Source organism: Martes martes (genome assembly GCF_963455335.1).
Source record: "Martes martes genome assembly, chromosome: 8".
In the NCBI taxonomy this organism is placed as follows: domain Eukaryota; kingdom Metazoa; phylum Chordata; class Mammalia; order Carnivora; family Mustelidae; genus Martes; species Martes martes.
Window position 1 is genome coordinate 84,825,124 of NC_137895.1, and position 21,897 is coordinate 84,847,020.

The following is a 21,897-nucleotide window of genomic DNA, read 5'->3' on the forward strand; positions in this document are numbered from 1 at the left end:
TTGTAGGGAACCGCTCTGGGCAGCTTTGCCCCGGCAACTGGACAAGGTGAGTCTGGAGACCCGCCCGGCCCCGCCCTTCCGTAGGCGGCAGCGCCACCTCGTGGTGGCGGTACCGCGGTGCGGGCGCGCAGGGCCTGGAGTGCCGCGCTGCGCCAGCCCCTTTGAGCCCGGGGAGCCTGCATGCTCCCTGAAAGGCTTATACCTAGTTCTCCCGAAAGGGCGGGCGAGAGGAGCCCCGAAGCCAAAAGGTGATCCCGAAGAGGCTTGGGGCGGGGTGGAGGAGGGTGCTTAGGGAGGGGCCTGACCCGGGCGGCCCCACTTCCGTGACACAGCAATCGCAGAAAGACAAAGTCCATTTGGATGCGAGTGGGAACGGAGTGAGAGGGGCCATTTTGACTTTCTAGTTGAAGGAAATGACTGGTCTGACGGGGTCTGGGAGCCGAAGTACCCAGGTACGGCCGCCCACCCTGGGACTAGCGGGTAACTGGCTGGTGGTCTTGAGGCCCACTCTGTGTAGCGGGGAGACACTGGCAGACACACGTTGCATCTGGTTTGGTGTTCATCAGACCTCTTTGTAGAGACTGAAGTCCGCCTTTGCGGGGTGCCAGGGTCTAGGTCAAAAAACGTTAGTTTTCCAGAGCTGTTACGTGGAGGGACCTCAGGACCTCCTTCAGGTGTGACTTGTGGGAAGATTGCATGGCTTGGAGAGATGGGAAGGCTGGAGAGGGGCTGAAACCTTGGCCGTGTGTCTGAGGGCAGCCATAGTGTGACGCTGAGGAGCCCTGGGAGGGGCAGAGGACTTTCAAAATGTGTAGGAACTTTAGAAGGGCGTTCTATTCACTCCTGTTCACTCCATTCCCCGTAAGCCATTCCAGGAATCAGTGGTCTGAAACTCAAGCTGTGGCTTTTCTGTTCGTGTGCTGAGTTCCACAACTGAAAGCATCTAAAAACATTTTTCTCTCCTAAATTTGGAGTTGCTGTGCTTGTAAAGAAAACAGAAATGAGGGGCCAGACCAAAGGGTATGGGAGAATCAGCATTTCAGGCACACTCGGGAAGATCTGCACTTGATTCTTATTGGAAGGAGAAATGGTTTGCTGGGTTGGGATCTGGATATAGTCTTAACCACTGCTTTTTCCCATCTCTTAGGGTCTAAGGATAACTCTGGGACCATGACAGCCATGACTCTCACAGATGACCCCAGATTTCTGCATTCTGGGCAATGTCAGGTGCCACTGAACTTGATCTGACACCCTTTCCCTAGAGGATGGCCAAGGGGCTCTTGGTGACCTATGCCCTCTGGGCTGTAGGGGGCCCTGCTGGGCTCCACCACCTGTACCTGGGGCGGGACAGTCATGCGCTGCTCTGGATGCTTACCCTGGGGGGTGGTGGGCTGGGCTGGCTCTGGGAATTCTGGAAGCTCCCAAGCTTTGTAGCTCAGGCCAACAGAACCCAGGGGCAGAGGCAGAGATCCGAAGGGAGGACACCCCCTCTGAGTCTTACTCGCTTTGTCGCCCAGATGATAGTAGGCATCTATTTTGGCCTGGTGGCTCTCATTAGCCTTTCTTTCATGGCCAACTTCTATATTGTGGGCCTCCCACTGGCAGTTGGCTTAGGGGTCTTGCTGGTGGCTGCTGTTGGCAGCCAGACCACAGACTTTAAGAATACTCTAGGGGCAGCATTTCTTACTTCCCCTATCTTCTATGGCCGCCCCATAGCCATTCTGCCCATTAGCTTGGCTGCCAGCATTACAGCCCAGAAGCATCGCCGCTATAAAGCTTCCATTGGGTCAGAGACACTCAGCATTCGGCTCTATCGTCTGGGCCTGGCTTACCTGGCTTTCACAGGTCCACTAGCCTACAGTGCCTTTTGCAACACAGCTGCCACCCTCAGCTATGTAGCAGAAACCCTTGGCTCCTTCTTGAGTTGGTTCAGCTTCTTTCCCCTTATTGGCCCCCTCATGGAGTCTGTCCTCCTTCTGCCTTACCGGGGCTGGAGGCTGCTGGTGGGGGATCCTCGCTTCAGCAGCAGCTACTTCCAGGAGTGGGAGAAGCTCTATAAGTTTGTTAGCAGTTTTCAGGATGAGAAGCGCCAGCTGGCTTACCAGGTAAGGCTTTGTTCCCTCTCTTCCCTGGCTGGGGCAGCTCTGGGAGTTCAGCTAAGCTTTATTGGAAATGATGCAGCCTTATGTGGAAGTACTGTTTTCATGTCTGCTGGGTCGGGCCCTAGAAGGCTGTCCTGGTTTCTTTGGGCCTCTGTGTGCAATGGGTGAAGGTACAGAGGCTCTAACAGTGAGTGGGAAAAGGATACATATATACTGTTTAACTTTTATTGATACATATATAAAGTGTATAAAGTTTATGTACTTATACATCTATGTAACCACCATTCAAATCAAGGTATAGAACATATCCAGCACTAAGAAGTTTCCCTTGCATCCCTCAGAGGGTACCTCTATTCTGACTTCTATTACCATAGATTAGTTTTGCCCATTCTTGAATTTCAGATAAATGGAATCATTCAATATGTACTCTTTTATGTCTGACTTATTTCTTTTTAAAATTAACTTATTTTTGTTTTATTTATCTTTTATTTTTATTTATATTATATATATACATACACACACACACACACACACACACACACACACACACATATATATATATATATATATTTGTTTGTTTTTAAGTAGGCTCCATTCCCAACATGGAGCTTGAACTCACAACCCTGAGATTAAAAGTCACATGCTCTACCAACTGAACCAGCTAGACACACCATGTCTGAATTCTTTCATTCAACATTATGTTTGTGGGATTTATTCATACTATTGCATGCAGATAAATTGTTTCCATTGTTGCATAGTATCCCATTGTATGAGTATACTACACATTATCTATCCACTCCATTGTCCATGGACATTTGGATTAGTTCCAATTTGGGATCATTCTGATCAAATTGCTATGAACATTCTCGTACGTGTCTTTGGCGGATATATATGCTTACTTCTCTTGCAAGGAGGAGACCTTTGTCGGGGATGTGAAGTCCCAGGTTAGAAAATGGGCAGCTGTGATTCAAGGCAAATCTTGGTTCTTGCCATGAGATCCAGGCTAGCCCATGCTGGAATTCTAATCTGAGGCTCTGCCTTTCTCTCAGGCAAGTAGAAGCCAACTCCAGAGATAGCGCAGCCTGATTTAACAAAGAAGCGGGAGAGGCTCAGGTGCTCTGAAACTTATGGAATTCTAATTTGTCAGCTTCTGTTTCCCTAAGGTTTTGAGTCTCTCAGAGGGGGCATCAAATGAAGAAATACATCAAAGATACCGGGAGCTAGTAAAGATCTGGCACCCTGACCACAACAGGCACCGGACCGAGGAGGCTGAGAGGCATTTCCTGGAGATTCAGGCTGCGTATGAAGTCTTGAGTCAGCCCAGAAAGCCCAGGGGATCCTGGAGGTGAGAAGAAATTTCCCCTTGGGGATGGACTCTTTCTGGCAGAACGAAGCAGCTTGTCTCAGCCCAGATTTGCCTACTCGGGTCATCCCAATAGCGTTAAAGAAACTGTCCGCTTGCAGTAGGGGTGACAACAACTTAAAGGGGTAAGAAAGCTTTTGTGGTAGAAGAATGTATTTATGTTGCAAATTTCTGATTTCTCATTATTGTATTCCTGACAATTTCTTCTTAAAATCAGATAGTGAAATGAAAGGCATCTTATAAAAACCAGTAAAGTATCTTTTAGAGAATATACTACCATGCTCTGCCCTAGTACATTGATGAGTGATGGAGGAAGGTTGTTTTACCAATTTCTTCCCTTCCCTTCCTTTCCCTCCCCTCCTCTTTGTTTCCTTTCCTTTCCTTTTCTTTCCTTTCTTTCGTTCTTTCTCTCTCTCTCTTCTTTCTTTCTTTCTCTCTTTCTTTCCCAGAGTTAGGAGATTTGAAGGAAAAATATGAAGGTTCTACCATTTCACAAGCTGTCCTGTGCAGAAGGGATTCGATTTATTCTACAGATTACCAATGGGTAAGAGAGGGGTTAAGTTTAAAAATTTCAGAAAAATATCTTAATTCCATTTATAGGAGAGCTTTACTAGGAGCTACACTTTTCCCAAGAAGGAACAAGCTGCCATGGGATGGGGATAGCACCCCCATCACAAACTTCTCTGCTTAATGAAGTATTGTAGAGAGCCGTCAGATTTTACGTGGGTGGTTGGACTGGCTGAATTCTCAGGTGTCCCCCAGACTCGGGGTATGACTCTGAACTACATACTCCACTGCCTGGGAGCCTACAGTCTGGTGGCGGATATAGCATATACAACGGACACAGATATCAAAGTTCGCCTCCTTCAGTGTTTTGAACTACGTGTCATAAGAAGCATAAATAGAGTGCACTGGAACATTGGAGAAGGGACAGATGACTTTATTTTATGGGGACTCATGGGAAAATTCATGATTTAAAAAAAATTTTTTTTAAAGATTTTATTTATTTATTTGACAGAGAGCAATCACAAGTAGGTAGAGAGGCAGGCAGAGAGAGGGAGAAGCAGGCTCCCATTGAGCAGAGAGCCTGATTCGGGGCTCGATCCCAGGACCCCAAGACCATGATCGGAGCTGAAGGCAGAGGCTTAACCCACTTAGCCACCCAGGCACCCCAAAATTCATGATTTTATATCTCATATGCCTTTATGGGGACTTTGGGGAAACCCTAGAGAACCAGGAGCATGTCAACAGGGTCTTATTTCATTCCTATATAACCAGCCAAGTGTGGAAGAAACAGTCTAGGATACACAGGGACACTGGAGAACAGGAATGTGATGTTAAAATTCTAAACCTTTACTCTAGCTTTCTTGCTCTTCTTTTGTGTTTGTGTACATGCCTCAGGCTTTTTATTTTTTTCCTTTTTTTCTTGGAAATTAATGCTGAGTAGGGTATATATATTTTGTAAAAAGTAGAATTATTTTGGCTAGTATTTCTTGCAGGCTAAAACAAAATATGGTCTGATCAATGGAGAAGAATGAAATTTGTAGATTTTTTTCTTTATATTCATATATTAAAAAAATAAAAAAAATTTGTCAATGAATTTATATGCCATGATTTTAAGACCAAATTAACTTTTATATCTTTTTAAAGTTGCCAAAAATTGATACACTTCTTATGAAAAACACAATTTGTCAGATTATTACATGGAATTTTAATGAGGCATATTCATAGGGTATTGATTAGTAACTTACTAACATGATATGTAGTACTATTTCTGCAAAATGTAAATATATTAAAAATAGTCTATAAAGAAGAAACAAAAGAATGATTAAAGGCTTTACTTGATTTAGAAAATAATTTTACTGTTCTCAAATTTTGTTATGAGCTTTGTTACAAAAATATGGCTATATTTTAATTTACTCAAATAGGAACTATAATGAGCAGTTTCTGTTGTTTCAACATGAGCAATGCTACAATAAATTATCTTTAAATGTGTGTATCAGTGCTTTTTGTTTTTTTGGTAGTAGAGTCCGATAAGTGATAATGTAGGGTCAATCAGAATGTATATTTTATTTTTTATTTTTATTTTTAAAAAAGATTTTATTTATTTATTTGACAGAGAGATCACAGGTAGACAAAGAGGCAGGCAGAGAAGGGGGGGGAAGCAGGCTCCCCGCTGAGCAGAGAGCCCAATGCGGGGCTCGATCCCAGGACCCTGAGACCATGACCCGAGCTGAAGGCAGAGGCTTAACCCACTGAGCCACCCAGGTGCCCCTATTTTATTTTATTTTTATTTTTAAACTTTTATTTATTCATTTGAGAGAGAGAGAGAGAGAATCTGAGCAGGGGGAGGGGCAGAGGGACAAGCAGACTCCCACTGAGAGCTGAGCCTGACTTGGGGCTCAGTCCCAGAACTCTGAGATCATGACCTAAGCCAGTCAGACACTCAACCAACTCAGCCACCCAGGCACCCCCAGAATGTATCTTTTAAATTTTCATTGATACCATATCAGGTTACTTCTGGAAGAGATTATAGCAGTTTACACGTCTACCAACAGTGTAAGAAACTGGCCCATTCCTTGTAACTGGAATGGACTGTTACTGCTCTTAAATTTTTGCCAAGATGATAGGTGAGAAATAGTATTTGATGACTTTAATTTGCCTTTCCCTGACTCATACTAAAGTTCAGCATCTTTTCAAGTTTTTCTTGGGTTGTTGCATTTCTTCTTCAGTGAATGCCTGAAAGTCTTATCTCCCTTAAAAAAAACTTACGTTCCTGGGGTGCCTGGGTGGCTCAGAGGTTAAGCCTCTGCCTTCAGCTCAGGTCATGATCTCAGGGTCCTGGGATTGAGCCATGCATTGGGCTCTCTGCTTGGCGGGAGCCTGCTTCCCCCCCTTCTCTCCGCCTGCCTCTCTGCCTACTGGTGATCTCTCTCTCTGTCAAATAGATAAATAAAATCTTTTTAAAAAATTAAAAAAAACAAAAACAAACTTATTTTCCTACTTGTCTTTATGAAATCTATTTTGTTGGTATCCTTGTTTGTTAGGAACTTTAACCCTTTGTCATAGGTGTTATATTTTTCTCCAGTCTATGATTTGTCTTTTGACTTTAACCATAGGTTTTAGAATTGGAAGGATTAGTGTTAGGATTTGAATCTGGCTCCATGATTTTCTAGCTGTTTGTGATCCTGGGTTTCTTTGGTCTCTGAGAGCCTTAGTTTCCCCTAAAAATTGAGATAATAGTGGTTTTTTTTTTTTTTTTTTTTAAATTAAGTAGGCTCTAAGCCCAATTGGGGCTTGAACCCATGACCCTGAGATTAAAAGTCTCAGGCTCTACCAACTGAATCAGCCAGGAGCCCACATAGTATGTACCTTTTTTTTCTTCCAAGATTTCATTTAGATTCAAGTTAAACAACAGTATATACTTTTTTATATATATTTTTAAAGATTTTATTTATTTATTTGACAGACAGAGATCATAGGCAGAGGCCAAAGGCAGAGGCTTTAACCCACTGAGCCACCCAGGCGCCCCAACAATAGTATATACTTTTAAAGGATTGCTGGGATAAAGAAGCTACCATATGTAGAGTGGACAAATACTTCAGTATAACACTTTCCATTTTTCAGCCCACGTAAGGAAATAGGACTTTAGTATCTAGGGAGTTAACTGATATGGAATGAAGGTTCTACTTGTAAGGCTGAATTTTCTTAGAGTATATAGTATATTTTCTATTTTAAAAAAGTTTTCCTCTTGATTTCCTACATATCTCTGTAATGCTCACAGATAACAGTTAGAAGGAAGTAAATAGGAATGATGGATTGGTTGTGCTGTTGATGGTAGGGTTCCCAGCAGTCCCGCTTCTTCACCCATTCTTTCCTAGACTCTCTCTTGTTTTATAATTAAGAAAAATTCCAGCCTTTTTAAGCTGTTTATCGGGAACCAGGGAAGTGGTTTGGGTTTGGCTGTTCTTGGGCTATGGTTTCAAAATGGGGCAGAGCTCATCTGGGCCAGTTGTGATCGTAGAAGTCCTCGGAGTGAGACAACTCTGAGGGTGAGATGAATCTTTGGGAAAGGAACTGGGAAACTGCTTGTAAGATGGCCCTTTTCACCTGCAGATTCTCCTTGTAGAAATCTCTTGTCATCCTTTGGCACATTCATTTCGATTAGGGATGCTAATCACTAACATCTGACATCTGGAGTCTCGGTCCCTCTATGAAGAACAGAGAGGTATTAACACTTTCTCAGGTGTTAAAGCATGGCCATCTCACACCCAGCTCTTAGCCAAGCCACATTGGTCATGTTAGTGTGGATTGGTTTTGCACAAAAGAGATTTTTGTGGGTATGGGCTGGGGCACTAAGAAGTAAGAAGTGAGAAAGAGACTAAAGAATGTTTACCTTTCAGTAGGAAAGACTGGTTAAACCATATTTGGATTTCATCTTCCTTCCCAAAGCACTGACATAGCAAAAATCAGCTGAAAGTAGAAATCCATTGTAAAATAATTATATATTTATATAAACCGAAGACATTAGGAAGTGTGAGGTCTTCCTTATTCTCTACCTGAGTAGATTTAATAAAATCCAGTGATTTCATATTCTCCCATTCCCACAAATTAAAAAAATGTATAGACCCTTTAAAGAGTTGGAAGGGAATTGAGAAGACCTCTATGCTGAGTGCTCGTTCAGTGCAGAATCTTGAGAACAGCTTTCCTCAAAGATTTCTATTTCAGCTTTTGACTCAATTGGAAATCTGCTCCCTGTTTCGCCCATTGGGCATCCTTAATTGTTAAGTTCTTTCATTGGACTGAAATTTGCTTGCCTGTAATTTCTTTCTAGATCTGCCATCTCTTGTTACAAAGAACAAAACCCAACAAAAACCCCTTTCTTGGTAGGAACTTGCCCTTCATCTCCTACCCCTCTAAATCTTCCCTTTTCTGGCTTAAACATTGCCTTGTTTGTGGAAGCGCACCGCAGTTTGGTAGAAAGAGACAGATGGAGAAGCGAGGAGATGGGCTGCTCCCTCCACTTCTTGTGGGACCAGCCTGCCGCTTTACCACCCCGGGCCTCAGTTTTTCCTTCATGATCTGAGGAAGCCACACTTAGATGACTTTTGAGATTGCTTTCCATACTGGATGCTGGGTTCTTAACTTTTCAGCTAAGGCTTTTGCTAAATGGTTCTGTTTTGTCATCTTCTGTCTGCCCGCTTGTGGACACTGTCCCCGGGAAGAAAATAAAATATTCAATTGCTTGAGAGACCATATAACGGCCCCCACCACCCCCCGCCCACACAAAAAATTCACCTACATTAAACTGTTTTCGTGTTTTCATGTTCCCATGTAGTCCTCATCGATAAATGTACATAATTAATTTTTACATGATTGAATCATATCAAGGACACAATTTGGTATGGCTTTCCCCCTCACTGAATCATATGCATTTTATATATTATTATGAAGACATATATATGTGCATGTATATATATATATTACTATGAAGACATACATGTATTTAATTGAGATGTAATTCACATACCATAAAATTCATCCTTTTTTTTTTGTATTGTGTTAGATGTTCCCTGATTCATTGTTGGCAAAAATTCATCCTTTTAATGTATACAGCTTAGTGGTTTTTAGTATATTCATAATGTTGTGCAACCATCACCACTATCTAATTCCAGACGTTTTTTGCCTCCCTCAAAACAAACGCCGTACCCATTAGTGATCACTCTCTGTTCTCCCCTCCCCCAGCCGCTAGCAAGCACTAATACTTCTCTGTCTCTACAGATTTGCCTATCTTGGACACATTATACAAATAGAATCATACAATGTCTCCTTTTGTGTCTGGCTTTTTTTTCACTTAGCCTAGTGTTTTCAAGATTCATCCATGTTGTAGCATGCATTACCATTCTATGTTTCTTGTTTTATTTTTTCAAATAGCTTATCGTTATATTTTAATGCTGTATAATATTCCATTTTTGGGAGACATTTAAGCTATTAATATATATATGTATATATTTGTTGTTATAAAGAATGCTGCATCGATATCTTCATGTTTCTAATTCATCTATTCTCTTGAATTTTTTCAGAATAAATTCCCATGGGTGGGATTACTGGGTCAAAGGGCATGAACATTTTTATGGCTCTTGTCAATATTGCTCTTAAATTGTGCCCAGAACTAAATGCAATTCTCAGATGTGTTCAGACAGAACGGGGTACTGTGGGGCTATTAAGTTCTCAAGGTCTGGACAATATATCATCCTTTAAATCAAGCAGTCTAAGAATGTATTAGCTTTTTTTGGTTGCTCATTGAGCTTATAGCCAACGAAGGCCCTTAGATCTTTTCCTAGGCACTGTGTCTTAAAGCTACACTTGCATCTACTCTAGGACCCAGGTGGCTTTCCAGGACTCCCTGACTTGAATTTATATGTCTTTGTTTTCTCTTGTTACCTGGTCCGAACAAGAAGCGAGAGCTTTGGGTTTATTGCAATTTTAGCTAAGAACTGCAGATGGCGCCTTAAGGCTGTCGCAAGGGTCAAATAGGTCCCTTCCCTTTTTGTAAGGATCTGGTAATGGTACCTCTTTAGCAGGTTCATTACCATAATTCAGTCCTCCCCTTTTGTTGGGAAGAAAAGAACAGCTGTGAAGTTGGATTTGGGTGTTATTCAGGGCAAGCTCTAAAGGAAGCATGTTTCCTAAATGTCATTTGATCTCCTGGGGGACTCCAGGGCAGTCTGTCTCATGTGAGAGGTTTGCTTGAACACACTTTAATGCCACTGAGTTTTTGGCTTTTGAAGTGTACATCCCAAGAAGCTGATTTTGTTGGTTTCTCTTTGTGTTCCTTGCCATCTTTCTCTTGGTCACTGTAAAAGATTGAAACATGTTCAACTGCCTGGTTTTGTTCATTTGTTTTGTGAAGGTGGGTTTTGAACCACAACAGTGAAAATTTTTCATAGGGTCCTGCTGAAAGGGATTTCATTTCAGTAATTTGTTGCTCCCCTTATTTTCATTTTCCTTTCCTTCCCAATTCACTTCTTTCTCCTCACTTCTCATCCGCCCTTTCCATAGCCCATATTTGCTTGTTTGCAAACTATTTTAACTATTTTTTTTAAAGATTTTATTATTTATTCAACAGAGAGAGATCAAAGTAAGCAAAGAGGCGGGGAGAGAAAGAGGGAAGCAGGCTCCCTGATGAGCAGAGAGCCGGATCTGGGGCTCAATCCCAGGACCCTAAGACCATACATAACCTGAGCCACCCAGGTGCCCCTATTTTAACTATTATAACTCTAGTGTCACCTTTGAAACTTGTCTCACTGACAAGTTTCAACAGTGCTCTGTGTGGGAAAGTTGGAAGGGAATCCTTTTAAATCCATTCTGTGCTGGACCTTAGTCCCTTTTCTGGGCTGAGAAAGGTTTTGGGGAACATTTTCATCTGGGTGGTGACTGAGTTAGCACAAGAACCTGGCTAGCAAGCACCACCTGAAGGGACACTTTTCCTAGCACCAATAAGTCAGGCACCTTTCAGATGATTAGTGTAAAGAAAGGAATGGGAAGGATATTGGGGAAATAAATGTCTTCTATTCATATGTTTCCAAGGCACAGATCTGAGGGCCAGTGAGGCTCATTGTTACTCCTTTACCTCTCCCTCTATACCCATAACCACCAGTTTGGACTTGGCTTCTCTTGATACTTTCTCCTTTTCACTCATGGGGCCCATAGCAGAGAGCGTAAATTTACTGCTTTTCTGCATAATTTGGATAGGGAAGCAAATAGCTGCTATTTCTGGGGACATGGCGCCGTATTATTCATATTCAATGACTGGGAATTCATTGCCTCTCAGCAGTTTACTTTTCTTGCATAGCTAAGAGACTGATCATTTTAGACCTACCTCCTTTCCAACTCTAATTCTTTTCCATCAGTGTGTTCCTCTTCTCATGTTCATGCCTTTGCTAATGTCACTCTTCTTTCCTGCAGTTCTTTTTTCCTCTCTGTTAATCCAAATCTTTACACTACTTTTACATCCAGCTTAAGGTTTATCCCTAAACGATGCCTTCACTGATTAATTCCATCTCCAGTAATCTTTACCCCTTGAGTTCCTTCAGCATTCTTGTCTAGTTTGGGTCGTTCTATCAAGCATTTTCTTACATGTTGTCATATAATCATTCTCTGTCCCCTGCTTGTAAGTCTTGTCTCCTTAACCAAAACAAAGCCCCTTGAGGGCAGGGGCTGTCTTCTCCCCATGCAAATAACAAGACATTTAACAGTGTAAACAACAGAACGTGTTATTTAACAATTTAAAGCCTTCGCTTTCTCATTTGTTACTGGGGATAATGATGCCTACATCACAGGGATGTTGAGACAATCAAGTGAGACAATGTGTTGAGAACGTTTTATGAACCATAAAATATTTTACAGAGGGTAGGCATTATCAATTTTTAAAAAAATATTTTATTTATTTATTTGACAGAGAGAAATCACAAGCAGGCAGAGAGGCAGGCAGAGAGAGAGGGGGAAGCAGGCTCCCCGCAGAGCAGAGAGCCCAATGCGGGGCTCCATCCCAGGACCCTGAGATCATGACCTGAGCAGAAGGCAGAGGCTTAACCCACTGAGCCACCCAGGCACCCAGCATTATCAATTTTTTAAAAAAAGATTTTATTTATTTGAGAGAGAGAATGAGAGGGAGAAAGTGTGAGCACACAAACAGGGAGAGGGGCAGAGAGAGAGGGAGAAGCAGTCCCCCCACTGAGTGGGGAGCCCAACGCAGGCTTGGCCCCAGGGTCTTGGATCATGACCTGAGCTGAAGGCAGACGCTTAACCCACCGAGCCACCCAGGCGCCCCAGCATTATCAATTTTTAAAACAATGATGAAAGACTGTGTAAATGAAAGGGCATGCTGAAATTCCATGAATGAACTTACAGTAAATCAGTATTAGTTATGGGTCTAACACATAGACACAAAGTGACTAAAGATCAAATTCAGGGCCCCTGGCTTAGTTGGTAATCCATGGGATGCTTGATCTCAGGGTTGTAAATTCCAGCCCTGTTGGATGGAAAGATTACTTAAAAAATAGTCTTTTGGGGCACCTCAGTGTCTCAGTCAGTTGGGCAACCGACTCGATTTTAGCTCAAGTCATGCTCTCAGTGTCATGGGATCAAGCCCAGTGTGGGGCTTTGCATTCAGTGTGGAGTCTGCTTGGGATTCTCTCTCTGCCCCTCCCCCTGCTTGCTCACTTTCTCTCTCTCAAAATAAGTAAGTAAATAAAATCTTAAAAACATAAAATCTTCACTTTTATTTTTTAAACATGTATTTATTATTTATTTTTGAAAAAGATTTTATTTATTTATTTGAGAGGGAGAGAGAGAGCACAGGAGGAGAGTGAGAGGGAGAAGCAGACTCCCTGCTGGGCAGAGAGCCTGATGAGGGGTTGAATCCTAGGACTCTGAGATCATGACCTGAGCTGAAGGCAGGTGCCTAACTGACTGAGCCATCCAGGCTCCCTGATTTATTTATTATTTTGGAGAGAGAGAGAAAGAGAGCAAGGTGGTAGGGTGGGGAGGGACAGAGGGAGAGGGAGAGAGAGAATCTCAAGCAGATTCCCTGCTCAGTGCAGCGATTGACACAGGGCTCCATCTTGAGGCCTTGGGATCCTGGCCTGAGCTAAAATCAAGAGCTGGATGCCCAACTGACTGAAATGCTAAGGTGCCCCATCTTTTTAAAAAAAAATTTTTTTTAAGATTTAAAAAAAAAAATTATTTATTTGACAGAGAGAGATCACAAGTAGGCAGAGAGAGAGGGGAAGCAGGCTCCCTGCTGAGCAGAGAGCCAGATGCAGGATTTGATCCCAGGACCCTGAGATCATGACCTGAGCCGAAGGCAGAGACTCAACTCACTGAGCCACCCAGGTGTCCCTTTTTAAAAAAAAAAATAAAATATATATATTTTTAAAGATTTTATTTATTTATTTGACAGACAGAAATCACAAGTAGGCAGAGAGGCAGACAGAGAGAGGGGGAAGCAGGCTCCCTGCTGAGCAGAGAGCCTGATATGGGGCTTGATCCCAGGACTCTGAGATCATGACCTGAGCCAAAGGCAGAGGTTTAACCCACCGAGCCACCCAGGCGCCCCTAAATAAAATATTTTTTAAAAAGGTCAAATTCAAGTTTTTAACGTACTTATAAGGCACTTTTGCTGAACTGAGTGTTTCAAATATGAGTTTTTGTTTTGACATTGCCACTAATTTTGTGATATCACAATTCAACCTTTGATAATTTAAGACCAGCCCTAGCCATAAACATCTGATACACAGCGAAATTTGTCTATGTTACTCATGTCTTTGGACCTCAGTTTTGTTATTTCTAAAATGAGAAATGCTAACCTAATCAAACCCCTTTAATAGAACTTTGTTTTTTTAAAGATTTTATTTATTTATTTGACAGAGAGTGAGAGAGCACAAGCAGGGGAAGAGGGAGAGGAAGAAGCAGGCTCCCTGCTGAGCACTGAGCCCAGAGCGGGGCTCCATCCCAGGACCCTGAGATCATGACCTGAACTGAAGGCAGCTGCTTAACCAACTGAGCCACCCAGGTGCCCCTTAACCGAACTTTAGAAAATGAGAGCTCAAAGAAACATGAATCCCATTCAGAAGTCTCTTAGGAAGAAAATGTTTCCTTGAGCGAAAGCTGTATACTATATAGGGTATTCGTTTAATTATTAACAAAGCACATTACCATGTTAAATGCTCTGGGAAGTAAAGAAACCAGTTTCACTTTATTTTACCCAGTGTTTCCCAAATATATTTGGAGCTGGGATCGTTTTTTTTTTTTTTTTTAAAGATTTTATTTATTTATTTGATAGAGATCACAAGTAGGCAGAGAGGCATGCAGAGAGAGAGAGGAAGGGAAGCAGGCTCCTCGTGGAGGAGAGAGCCTGACGTGGGGCTCGATCCCAGGACCCTGGGATCATGACCGGAGCCGAAGGCAGAGGCTTTTAACCCACTGAGCCACCCAGGTGCCCCTGGGATCGTTTTTTCAGATCTGTTTAGCTTTCCATGAAACTAATTTTCTAAGACACACAGTTTGGACTGCCCAAGTGAATATTCTTAGGTATTAGAAGTGGGGCAATCAGAGGGGCAAGTACACCCCCTATGAGATGTCCTTTGGTGGTCTTCGTGCCTGTTGTGATTTGGAGCTTCAGATTTGGCCAAGAGACTTATAAAAGATCATGTTCCTTAATTACAGTCATTAGTTATTGTCTTCAAGATAATGAGCAAAATTTTCGTGTCTCTCAGTCTAAATTCAGCCTTTTTTTTCCTAATAAAAATTGAGAATCTGGCAATCAATCACTTCAGATCCAAAAATTCAACTCAAACAAAAATATGAGAAAAATTCCCCTCTCCGGGATCTATTTCAAACATATCAAATTAGGTCTTATTAATATTTGCAAAATATATCTGCCAAGGTGAAAATTATGTCATGATTTATCTTTAGTTCTAATTTTGCCATGAAGTCATTAGGTAACCTGGGATAAATTGATTCCCTTAAGGCTGAACTGAGACACAGGGGTGTTATTTAAAAATGATCTTTTGTAATCCTTAGCAGTTACTTTAATCTTTTCAGAAATTTGGTTGTTTTTTTCATTTTCTTCAAAGTATGTAACAAGTATTATATGTTGAATTTATTACAGCATTTCTTGTCCTCCAGTATAATTAGTAGATAGACTTTAAATAATTTGCAATCATTTCAAAGCAGGCAGTTATCACTTTGTTTTATTGTGAAGTACGGCATACAAAATGGAAAATGTATATGTAAAGAACAATGATAAAATTAATCTTTATAACGCAGGTCCAAAAGATATTTTTGAAGCATTTATTCAGTGCCTTTGGAGAGAGAGAGTATGGCATGGAGAATGGGTGAAGGCGGTCCATGAGTTGCAGGATCCCTCTTGCAAACCTCACTTAGCAAGTCATGTATGTGACCCACTCTCCTTCTTGATGACCGTTTTTTTTTTTTTTTTGTTTTGTTTTGTTTTTTGAGTAAAATTCTTTTTTGCAGAGGAATTTGTCCCAAATGAAAGAACAGAACAAGACTATGGCTTGGAAAACCAAACAAACGCACAAAATTCTTTTTTGAAAGCACCTACTGCCTCCCCAGGGACTTAGCAAACTGTTCCTTTCAATCACATTCAGAACTCTCCCTTAGAGACTTGTTAAATAGGACATTCTCCATAGTGTTAGATTTCCAGTGATGTTTTGACAGCTCTCATAGATTGGGCCTAGGTATGCTCCTTAATTCACCTCCCTTCTACATACATATCTACATATGGGATATCCACATATAAAAACTGTCTCCCATTAGACCACGGGCTCTCTTAAGAAAGGCATCGAATGAATGTCTTTCCCAACACTGTAAGATTTCCAAGAATAGACTTTATTTTCCTCCCAAAGAGGAATATTGGTTTTGCAGCACCAACAGGCCCTATACTGAAGGTGTTTCCCAAAAAACTTTTGGTAGGTGAAATCTGTCGTTATGGAAAAGATCTTAAATCCTATTGGTTCAGGTCCCATTCTTCAGCATGAAGTTCTCCATTAACCAGGGCCATATCATCCCATTTCTACTCTGTATGGGAAGGAAGGGAAATTGTCGAAGAATTAGTCATTCATTCCTGTGTTCCTACACCACTTTGCGCTTTTCTTTTTCAACACTTGTTACATGCTATTTTAGTTAATTATTTAATAGCTTCTATTCTCCTTTACAACTGGATACTCTCCTTGGGGATAATGTTTTATTCAAATTATTTGTAAATGACCCAAAACCTAGAACAATGCCTACCACTCATTGGGTACTTAGGAATCTAGCGAATGAAAAGAGCACAGATATTTGGAGAGTTTGCTTCTATTCGAATCTTCGAGAAAATATTCAATAGTAAGTACGTATTTGGATCTTTAAGAAAAGATTCAATAGTAAGCAACATACGGCATAATGTCCTAACTAGCTGGTTGATCTTGTCTTTTGTTTCTTTAGATCTGTAAATCATATGGTTGGATTAGATCAGGCATTATTAGCCAGGGGTCATTGGGCTCCAGGGTATTTTTGACTCTCCAGCCTCATGCAAAGTTAAAACACAAAGGACCAGATAACTTCAGAGAGATCTTACTCCATTACAGGTACTGGGACTTCAACAGCGAAAGCGTGAACAAGCTTGTGCCTATGGTGTCTAGCTGTATACACTCATGTACACTTTCAGCTTGTCGCTGATGACTGTCCAGAGCCCTTTATGCTTTGGCCTCAAAAGCTAAGAACACGGGGCAGATTCTGATGAATCTTTTCTTTGTTAACTATCTAAATCCCCAGCCTCTGGCCGCTCCTAATCGATTACAGATCAGCTGACGGTGGGGTGAGTACTTCACACAAGCCAAGCACTGGCCCGAAGGATGCGCCAATACTAGAGATGGTTCTGGTCCTGGGGTGGTTGGGAATCTGATCACGAAGCCAGAAGAGTATTTAACAGAAGGATTCATGGGTGGCCCAACTGCCCACAACCGCATGGAGGGATGCAGACAGCTGAGCAGACCAGAAAACCGGCTCAGAAATGGGCTTGGGCAGTGTGTCCCGCGGACAAGGTAGAGAACCCTCAAGTGGTTCCAGAGGCTGTCCTCTCCCCGACCCCGCACCGGCCTCTACGGACTCCCAGGTTGCTGAGCGGTCGCGAAGTCCGGACGTCCGGGAGCTTCCGAAATGGCCTTCTGGAGTCAAACTTGGGTCCGGGTAGAGGGAAAGGAGAAAGTGCTGGGAAGCCCTCGGTGCTCAGTCTTGAGCCGCGAACGGCAAGGCCTCTAGAGACAGCCAGTCCTTCCTGGGACCTAAAGATCAAACCTCCTCGCGATGTTCCCCTCGAGGCGTCCGCCTTCGGCAATCTCCGGGGGACTTTCGGCTCTTTCCGGCAGTTCCAGCTAGGGCCCTCCACCCTCCGAGCGCGCAGTTCCCTCCTCCCGACGCCGCTCCGCTCTTTCTGGGCCTGGGCTGTTGTGCACGTGGGCACGAGCTCTGGTCTCACCCGTCCCCACTCCCATCTAGTTTGTTCCCGACCCCACTCCTCCAATCCCTACTCTTCCTCGTTATTCCCAATTCCCGGCGACGCCCGAGCTCCCTGAACTCAGGCGCGCAACACGGCGGGCGGTGCGAGGCGCGAGGGACTGGGTCACGAGAGGAGCGGTAACCCGACGGACTAGAGCCCGCCTCCCGCCCCGCGCATCTCCACTCGCAGATCCCCGGCGCGCGGGCCGCCTCGCGCTCCGGCCTTCGCGCGCCGGTTGGCTGCAACGGCCTCGAGCTCGGCGCGCCGGGTTCGCGCCGGCGCGAGCACGCGCCCTGTGCGCTGGCTGGCTGGCGCGCACGCGCCCGAGCGGGCTCCGGGGCGGGGCGAACAGCGCGAGCCCCGGCGAGGTCGGTGTGGATCCGCTGGCATTCCGGCCCCCAGCCGCGGCTGCGATCCCCAGCCCGCCGCCCGGCCGAAGCGGGGAAAGGGGCGGTGGGGGCGGGGCGGCGTCCGGTTCTGGGAGAGCTGGGGGAGGAGCGCGGCGGCGACGGCGGCCGCTCTAGAAGAGGAGGAGAAGGAGGCGGAGGAGCTCCTTTCCTCTTCTCAAACCCTGGAGCGTCCGGGACGCAGAGCCCGGAACTGGGGGGACGCGGCGACTGCGGGGGCGCCGGCTAGGTGAGGCTGACGGGACTGGGTGGAGGGTTTGGTGGGGGATAAGAGGGGCACAGAGGTGCAAGAGAGCGGGCTTGAGGTGGGGCACGGGGGAGGGGGTAGTTGTTGGGGGTTGGGGTGTGGAGAGGAGAGGGACTTGAGCCTTCTGGGACCTGGAGTACCCAGATGGTGAAAGGCTTCTGGGGTCAGTGGGGCGGACCGAAGCACACGGGTCCGAGTTGGGGGGTTTCCAGAGGCACAGGCCGGGGAAACAATGGAGTAAGGGGGACTCTGGTGTGAGCGTGTGTGGGGTATTGGATTCTGAGAAACAACGAGATCGAAAAGAATGAAAGAATGGGTCATTTGGGATGAGAAGTACTGAATTGGGAATGCAGTGGGGATGCGTAAGGTCATCTGCGTGGGTGTTCGAGGTCCTTAGGATTTGGGGGGCAAAGTGGGATTTGAAAAAGAGAGGCATTTTTGGAATGGGGGGAGGACGGAAAATAAAATAAGATAAAGAAAGGGTAGCAGAGAAATAAAATAGATGTGGTTTGGTCTTAAAGCGGAAGGGTAGATCTTGTTTGAGAGTACAAGGTAGGTGGACTACAGTGGTATCTTTCTTCTAATTTATCCAGGATGGTTGGGTTCTTTTGGAAGGTGGATCTTTCTCAGGCTGGTCCCTCTGCTGAGCAGTACAAGCTGTTCTTTTAATAATTCGGTTATCATTTATAGTCCGTTTCATTGATGAAGCATGCCTGTAGTATTTATTTCTCCTGTGTTCATTAGGTTACTGTATGTAATATACCTGTGGTTAATGAAGCAGGGGAGAGCATATCACCAACAGGAGGCATCTTGCTTTGAGTTAGGTCAGTGATAATGCAGAGTTCAGGGTGTTTGGGGGGAGAGCCAAGAGGTTATTTTCATGTAGACTAAAAGGTGATGAATAGCCTTGATAAAATCGAAGTTATCTATACTTTGTTAGAATTGCAGTTTCTCACTGAGAAGTGTTCATGTACCATCTGCTACTGATTTTATGCTCCTGGGAGAGTTTGGGTTCTGCCTCAAGAAATTCTTGATGCTGATATCAGATTATCAGGCTGCCTTATACTTTCCAGTTTGAATAAAGGTGACTTGAAAATACTGTGGGAAAGTATTTCTGGGGTTATGATCTTTGCATTGATCTCCTTGATACTTGGATTTCCAGACCAAATATTGAGTGGTACTAGATATAAGATTGCTGATTTTGAAATTGTAGTTACCATTAAGTGTTCATAAATAGTCAGTGTTAATCTTTTTATTTATTGGGTATTAAGTTTTGCTGACTCACCTAAGATTTCTGGGAATTTATCCATTTATATTTCTGGCTAGGTCTTGGATGGTAGTATTAAACTACTTTATAAAGATCCAAAAGTAATGATCTAATTTGTCACTTTTCTTATATCTTACCAAAACTGAACAAAGCAAGGAACGTCTTCACTAGTGATAATGTGGCTCTTTATTGACTTCTTACAGTGGACTAGGCAAGGTGCTAAGTTTGCTTTGCATGCATTATCTCATTTAACTTAATCCTCACGGTTATCTCCTATTTTATAATGAAGAGGCTAAATAATTTACTAGGGTCACAGAGCTGGCAAATAAAGCCACATTCATACCCAGCTCTGTTGGATGCCTTCTTTAAATCTTCACTGCCTGATTGTTCTACCTGCCATATCCTTCCTCCTAATCTTCGTTGTAGTATAACCATCCTGAATTGGTTGAAACTTAGGTCTGATACTGATTTATTTTATTTATTTATTTTAAAGATTTAATTTATTTGAGGTGGGGGGAGAGGGAGCATGAGTAGGTGGAGGGGCAGAGGGAGAAGCAGGCTACTCGCTGTGCAGGGGATTCCAGACTGGACTCTGGGCTGGATCCCAGGACCCTGGGATCAGGACCTGAGCCAAAGGCAGACGCTTCACCCACTGACCCACACAGGCACCCTGATAATAGTGATTTAGATGAATATTGGGTTAGTGGGGGTACTTCTGTAGAATTTATAAATGTTTAATGCTCCTGGGGATATAACAAATCTTCTGGGGTCCACATAATAGAGCTGATCTTGCTAAGGGTTTGATCTGTGAACACACTCTCTGTTTAGTCTAGTGTACTGCCGAGTACTGTACCTAGGTGGCGCTCTTCCTTGTAGAAGTCAAGGCAGCCAGTTGTGGAGTCAGAACCAATTAACGCTGGAAAACAATCGAAAACTGCTGAGAGCTCAAGTGCCCTACCAAGCACCTGTTGAGTCCACAGTTGGTACGGGCATTATCTCTAAATATAGACAGGATCCTCTTAGAAACCGGGAGTGAAACAAGTAGAACTGAGAGAAACAGCTGGGGCCTGAGGGAGGAGGCATAGGTTGCTGGCCAAAACATCAGCATAGGGGTTGATCCAGGAGTGCAGGGGTTGATCCCGGAGTGCAGGGGGCCTCAGATACTAATGCCTGGCAGGAGGGAAGGGAATATTTATTTGTTGAGCATTTATGTATTCTAGGCACTGAACTCAGTGATATATATATCACTTCATAAGATCTTCAAACAACCCTTACAAGGCAGATGTAAGCGTTATCCCTATTTTTCAGATGAAGTTCAGAAAGGTTAGGTAACATGTACAGATCACTTAGAGCTGTGAAGGAAGTTTGTATGTATGTATTATTATTATTATTATTGCTTGCTGTTTCCCATTGCAGAGCTACAATATTAAACTTGGGAAGTTTAAGTCACTCTTAGGATCCACTCTGCTTCTTGTTAGAAGTACAACTGATTATTTCAATCTTGTTATTTCCATTGGAAACTAGAAGGAAGAGCTTGGTTTTCTCTGATTTAATTGTTGGGAAGGGGAGCCCATTCATTATTTAGTAAATAATCTCCTGTAGAATATAATTCATCTTCTTCAGTTGCTTGGTGTAAATCTGTAGCAACATGAAAATGGCATGTCCATCCCTCCTATTCTGAGGTCTTGATCTTCAGGTAAGTCATCTAGGCTCTGGAGGATGGCAGTGAAGCATGTCTGCTACAGACTCTTACCACTTTTCTTGATATATTTTTGCCACAAAGGTTTGGCCATCATTCTTGCTCGGTTATTTTTAAAAAGTCTTGGTAAAATATAGATAACATAAGATTTACCATTTAAACCATTAAGTACGGTGGTGTTAAATACATTAACATTGTTATGCGGCTGTCACCATCATCCATCTCCAGAACATTTTAGTCTTCCCAAACTGAAACTGTCAAACAATAACTCCCCATACCTCTCTTCCCTCAGCCATTCCCCTTTCTGTGTTTATGAATATGACTAGGGATTGCATGTAAGTAGAATAATAGTATTTGACTGTTGTGTCTGGCTTATTTCACTTAGCATGATGTCTTCAAGGTTCATCAATATTTTCGTTTGTGTCAGAATGTCATGCCTTTTTTTTAAGGACTGCGTAATATTCCGTTGTAAGGTTGTACCACATTTTGTGTATCCATTTAGACACGTGGGTCATTTCCATCTTTTGGCTGTTGTGAATAATGCTGCTGGGAACGTTGATGTACACATATCTTTTGAGTCCTTGCTTTCAGTTACTTTGGATATATACTGAGAAGTGGGATTTATGGATCATATGGTAATTCTTTTATTTTTATTTTTATTTTTATTTTTTTTTCAGCGTAACAGAATTCATTGTTTTTGCACCACACCCAGTGCTCCATGCAATACGTGCCCTCCTTAATACCCAC

At 43.2% G+C, this 21,897-nt stretch overlaps 2 protein-coding genes across 4 annotated transcripts in view; both read left to right on the top strand.

Annotated features, from left to right (window-relative positions):
* Positions 1-314: 314 nt before the first annotated feature.
* On the top strand, positions 315-14,264 carry DNAJC22 (DnaJ heat shock protein family (Hsp40) member C22). Of its 3 annotated transcripts, none has more exons than XM_080811295.1 (4): positions 315-452; positions 1,148-2,105; positions 3,266-3,447; positions 13,897-14,264. In XM_080811295.1, the coding sequence occupies exons 2-4, from the start codon at positions 1,266-1,268 to the stop codon at positions 13,901-13,903; spliced, it is 1,029 nt and encodes a 342-aa protein (XP_080667421.1). In that variant the 5' UTR covers positions 315-452; positions 1,148-1,265; the 3' UTR covers positions 13,904-14,264. The 3 variants fall into 3 exon arrangements, with proteins under 3 accessions (XP_080667421.1, XP_080667423.1, XP_080667422.1); XM_080811296.1 differs by lacking the exon at positions 315-452 and adding an exon at positions 615-674; XM_080811297.1 differs by lacking the exon at positions 13,897-14,264 and having other exon boundaries at positions 3,266-5,464.
* Positions 14,265-17,849: 3,585 nt separating this feature from the next.
* SPATS2 (spermatogenesis associated serine rich 2) overlaps positions 17,850-21,897 on the top strand; it is a 143,958-nt gene continuing 139,910 nt past the window's right edge. Inside the window, exon 1 of the mRNA XM_080811051.1 lies at positions 17,850-18,166. The gene's annotated coding sequence lies outside the window, so the exon portion shown is untranslated. The remainder of the gene's footprint in view (positions 18,167-21,897) is intronic.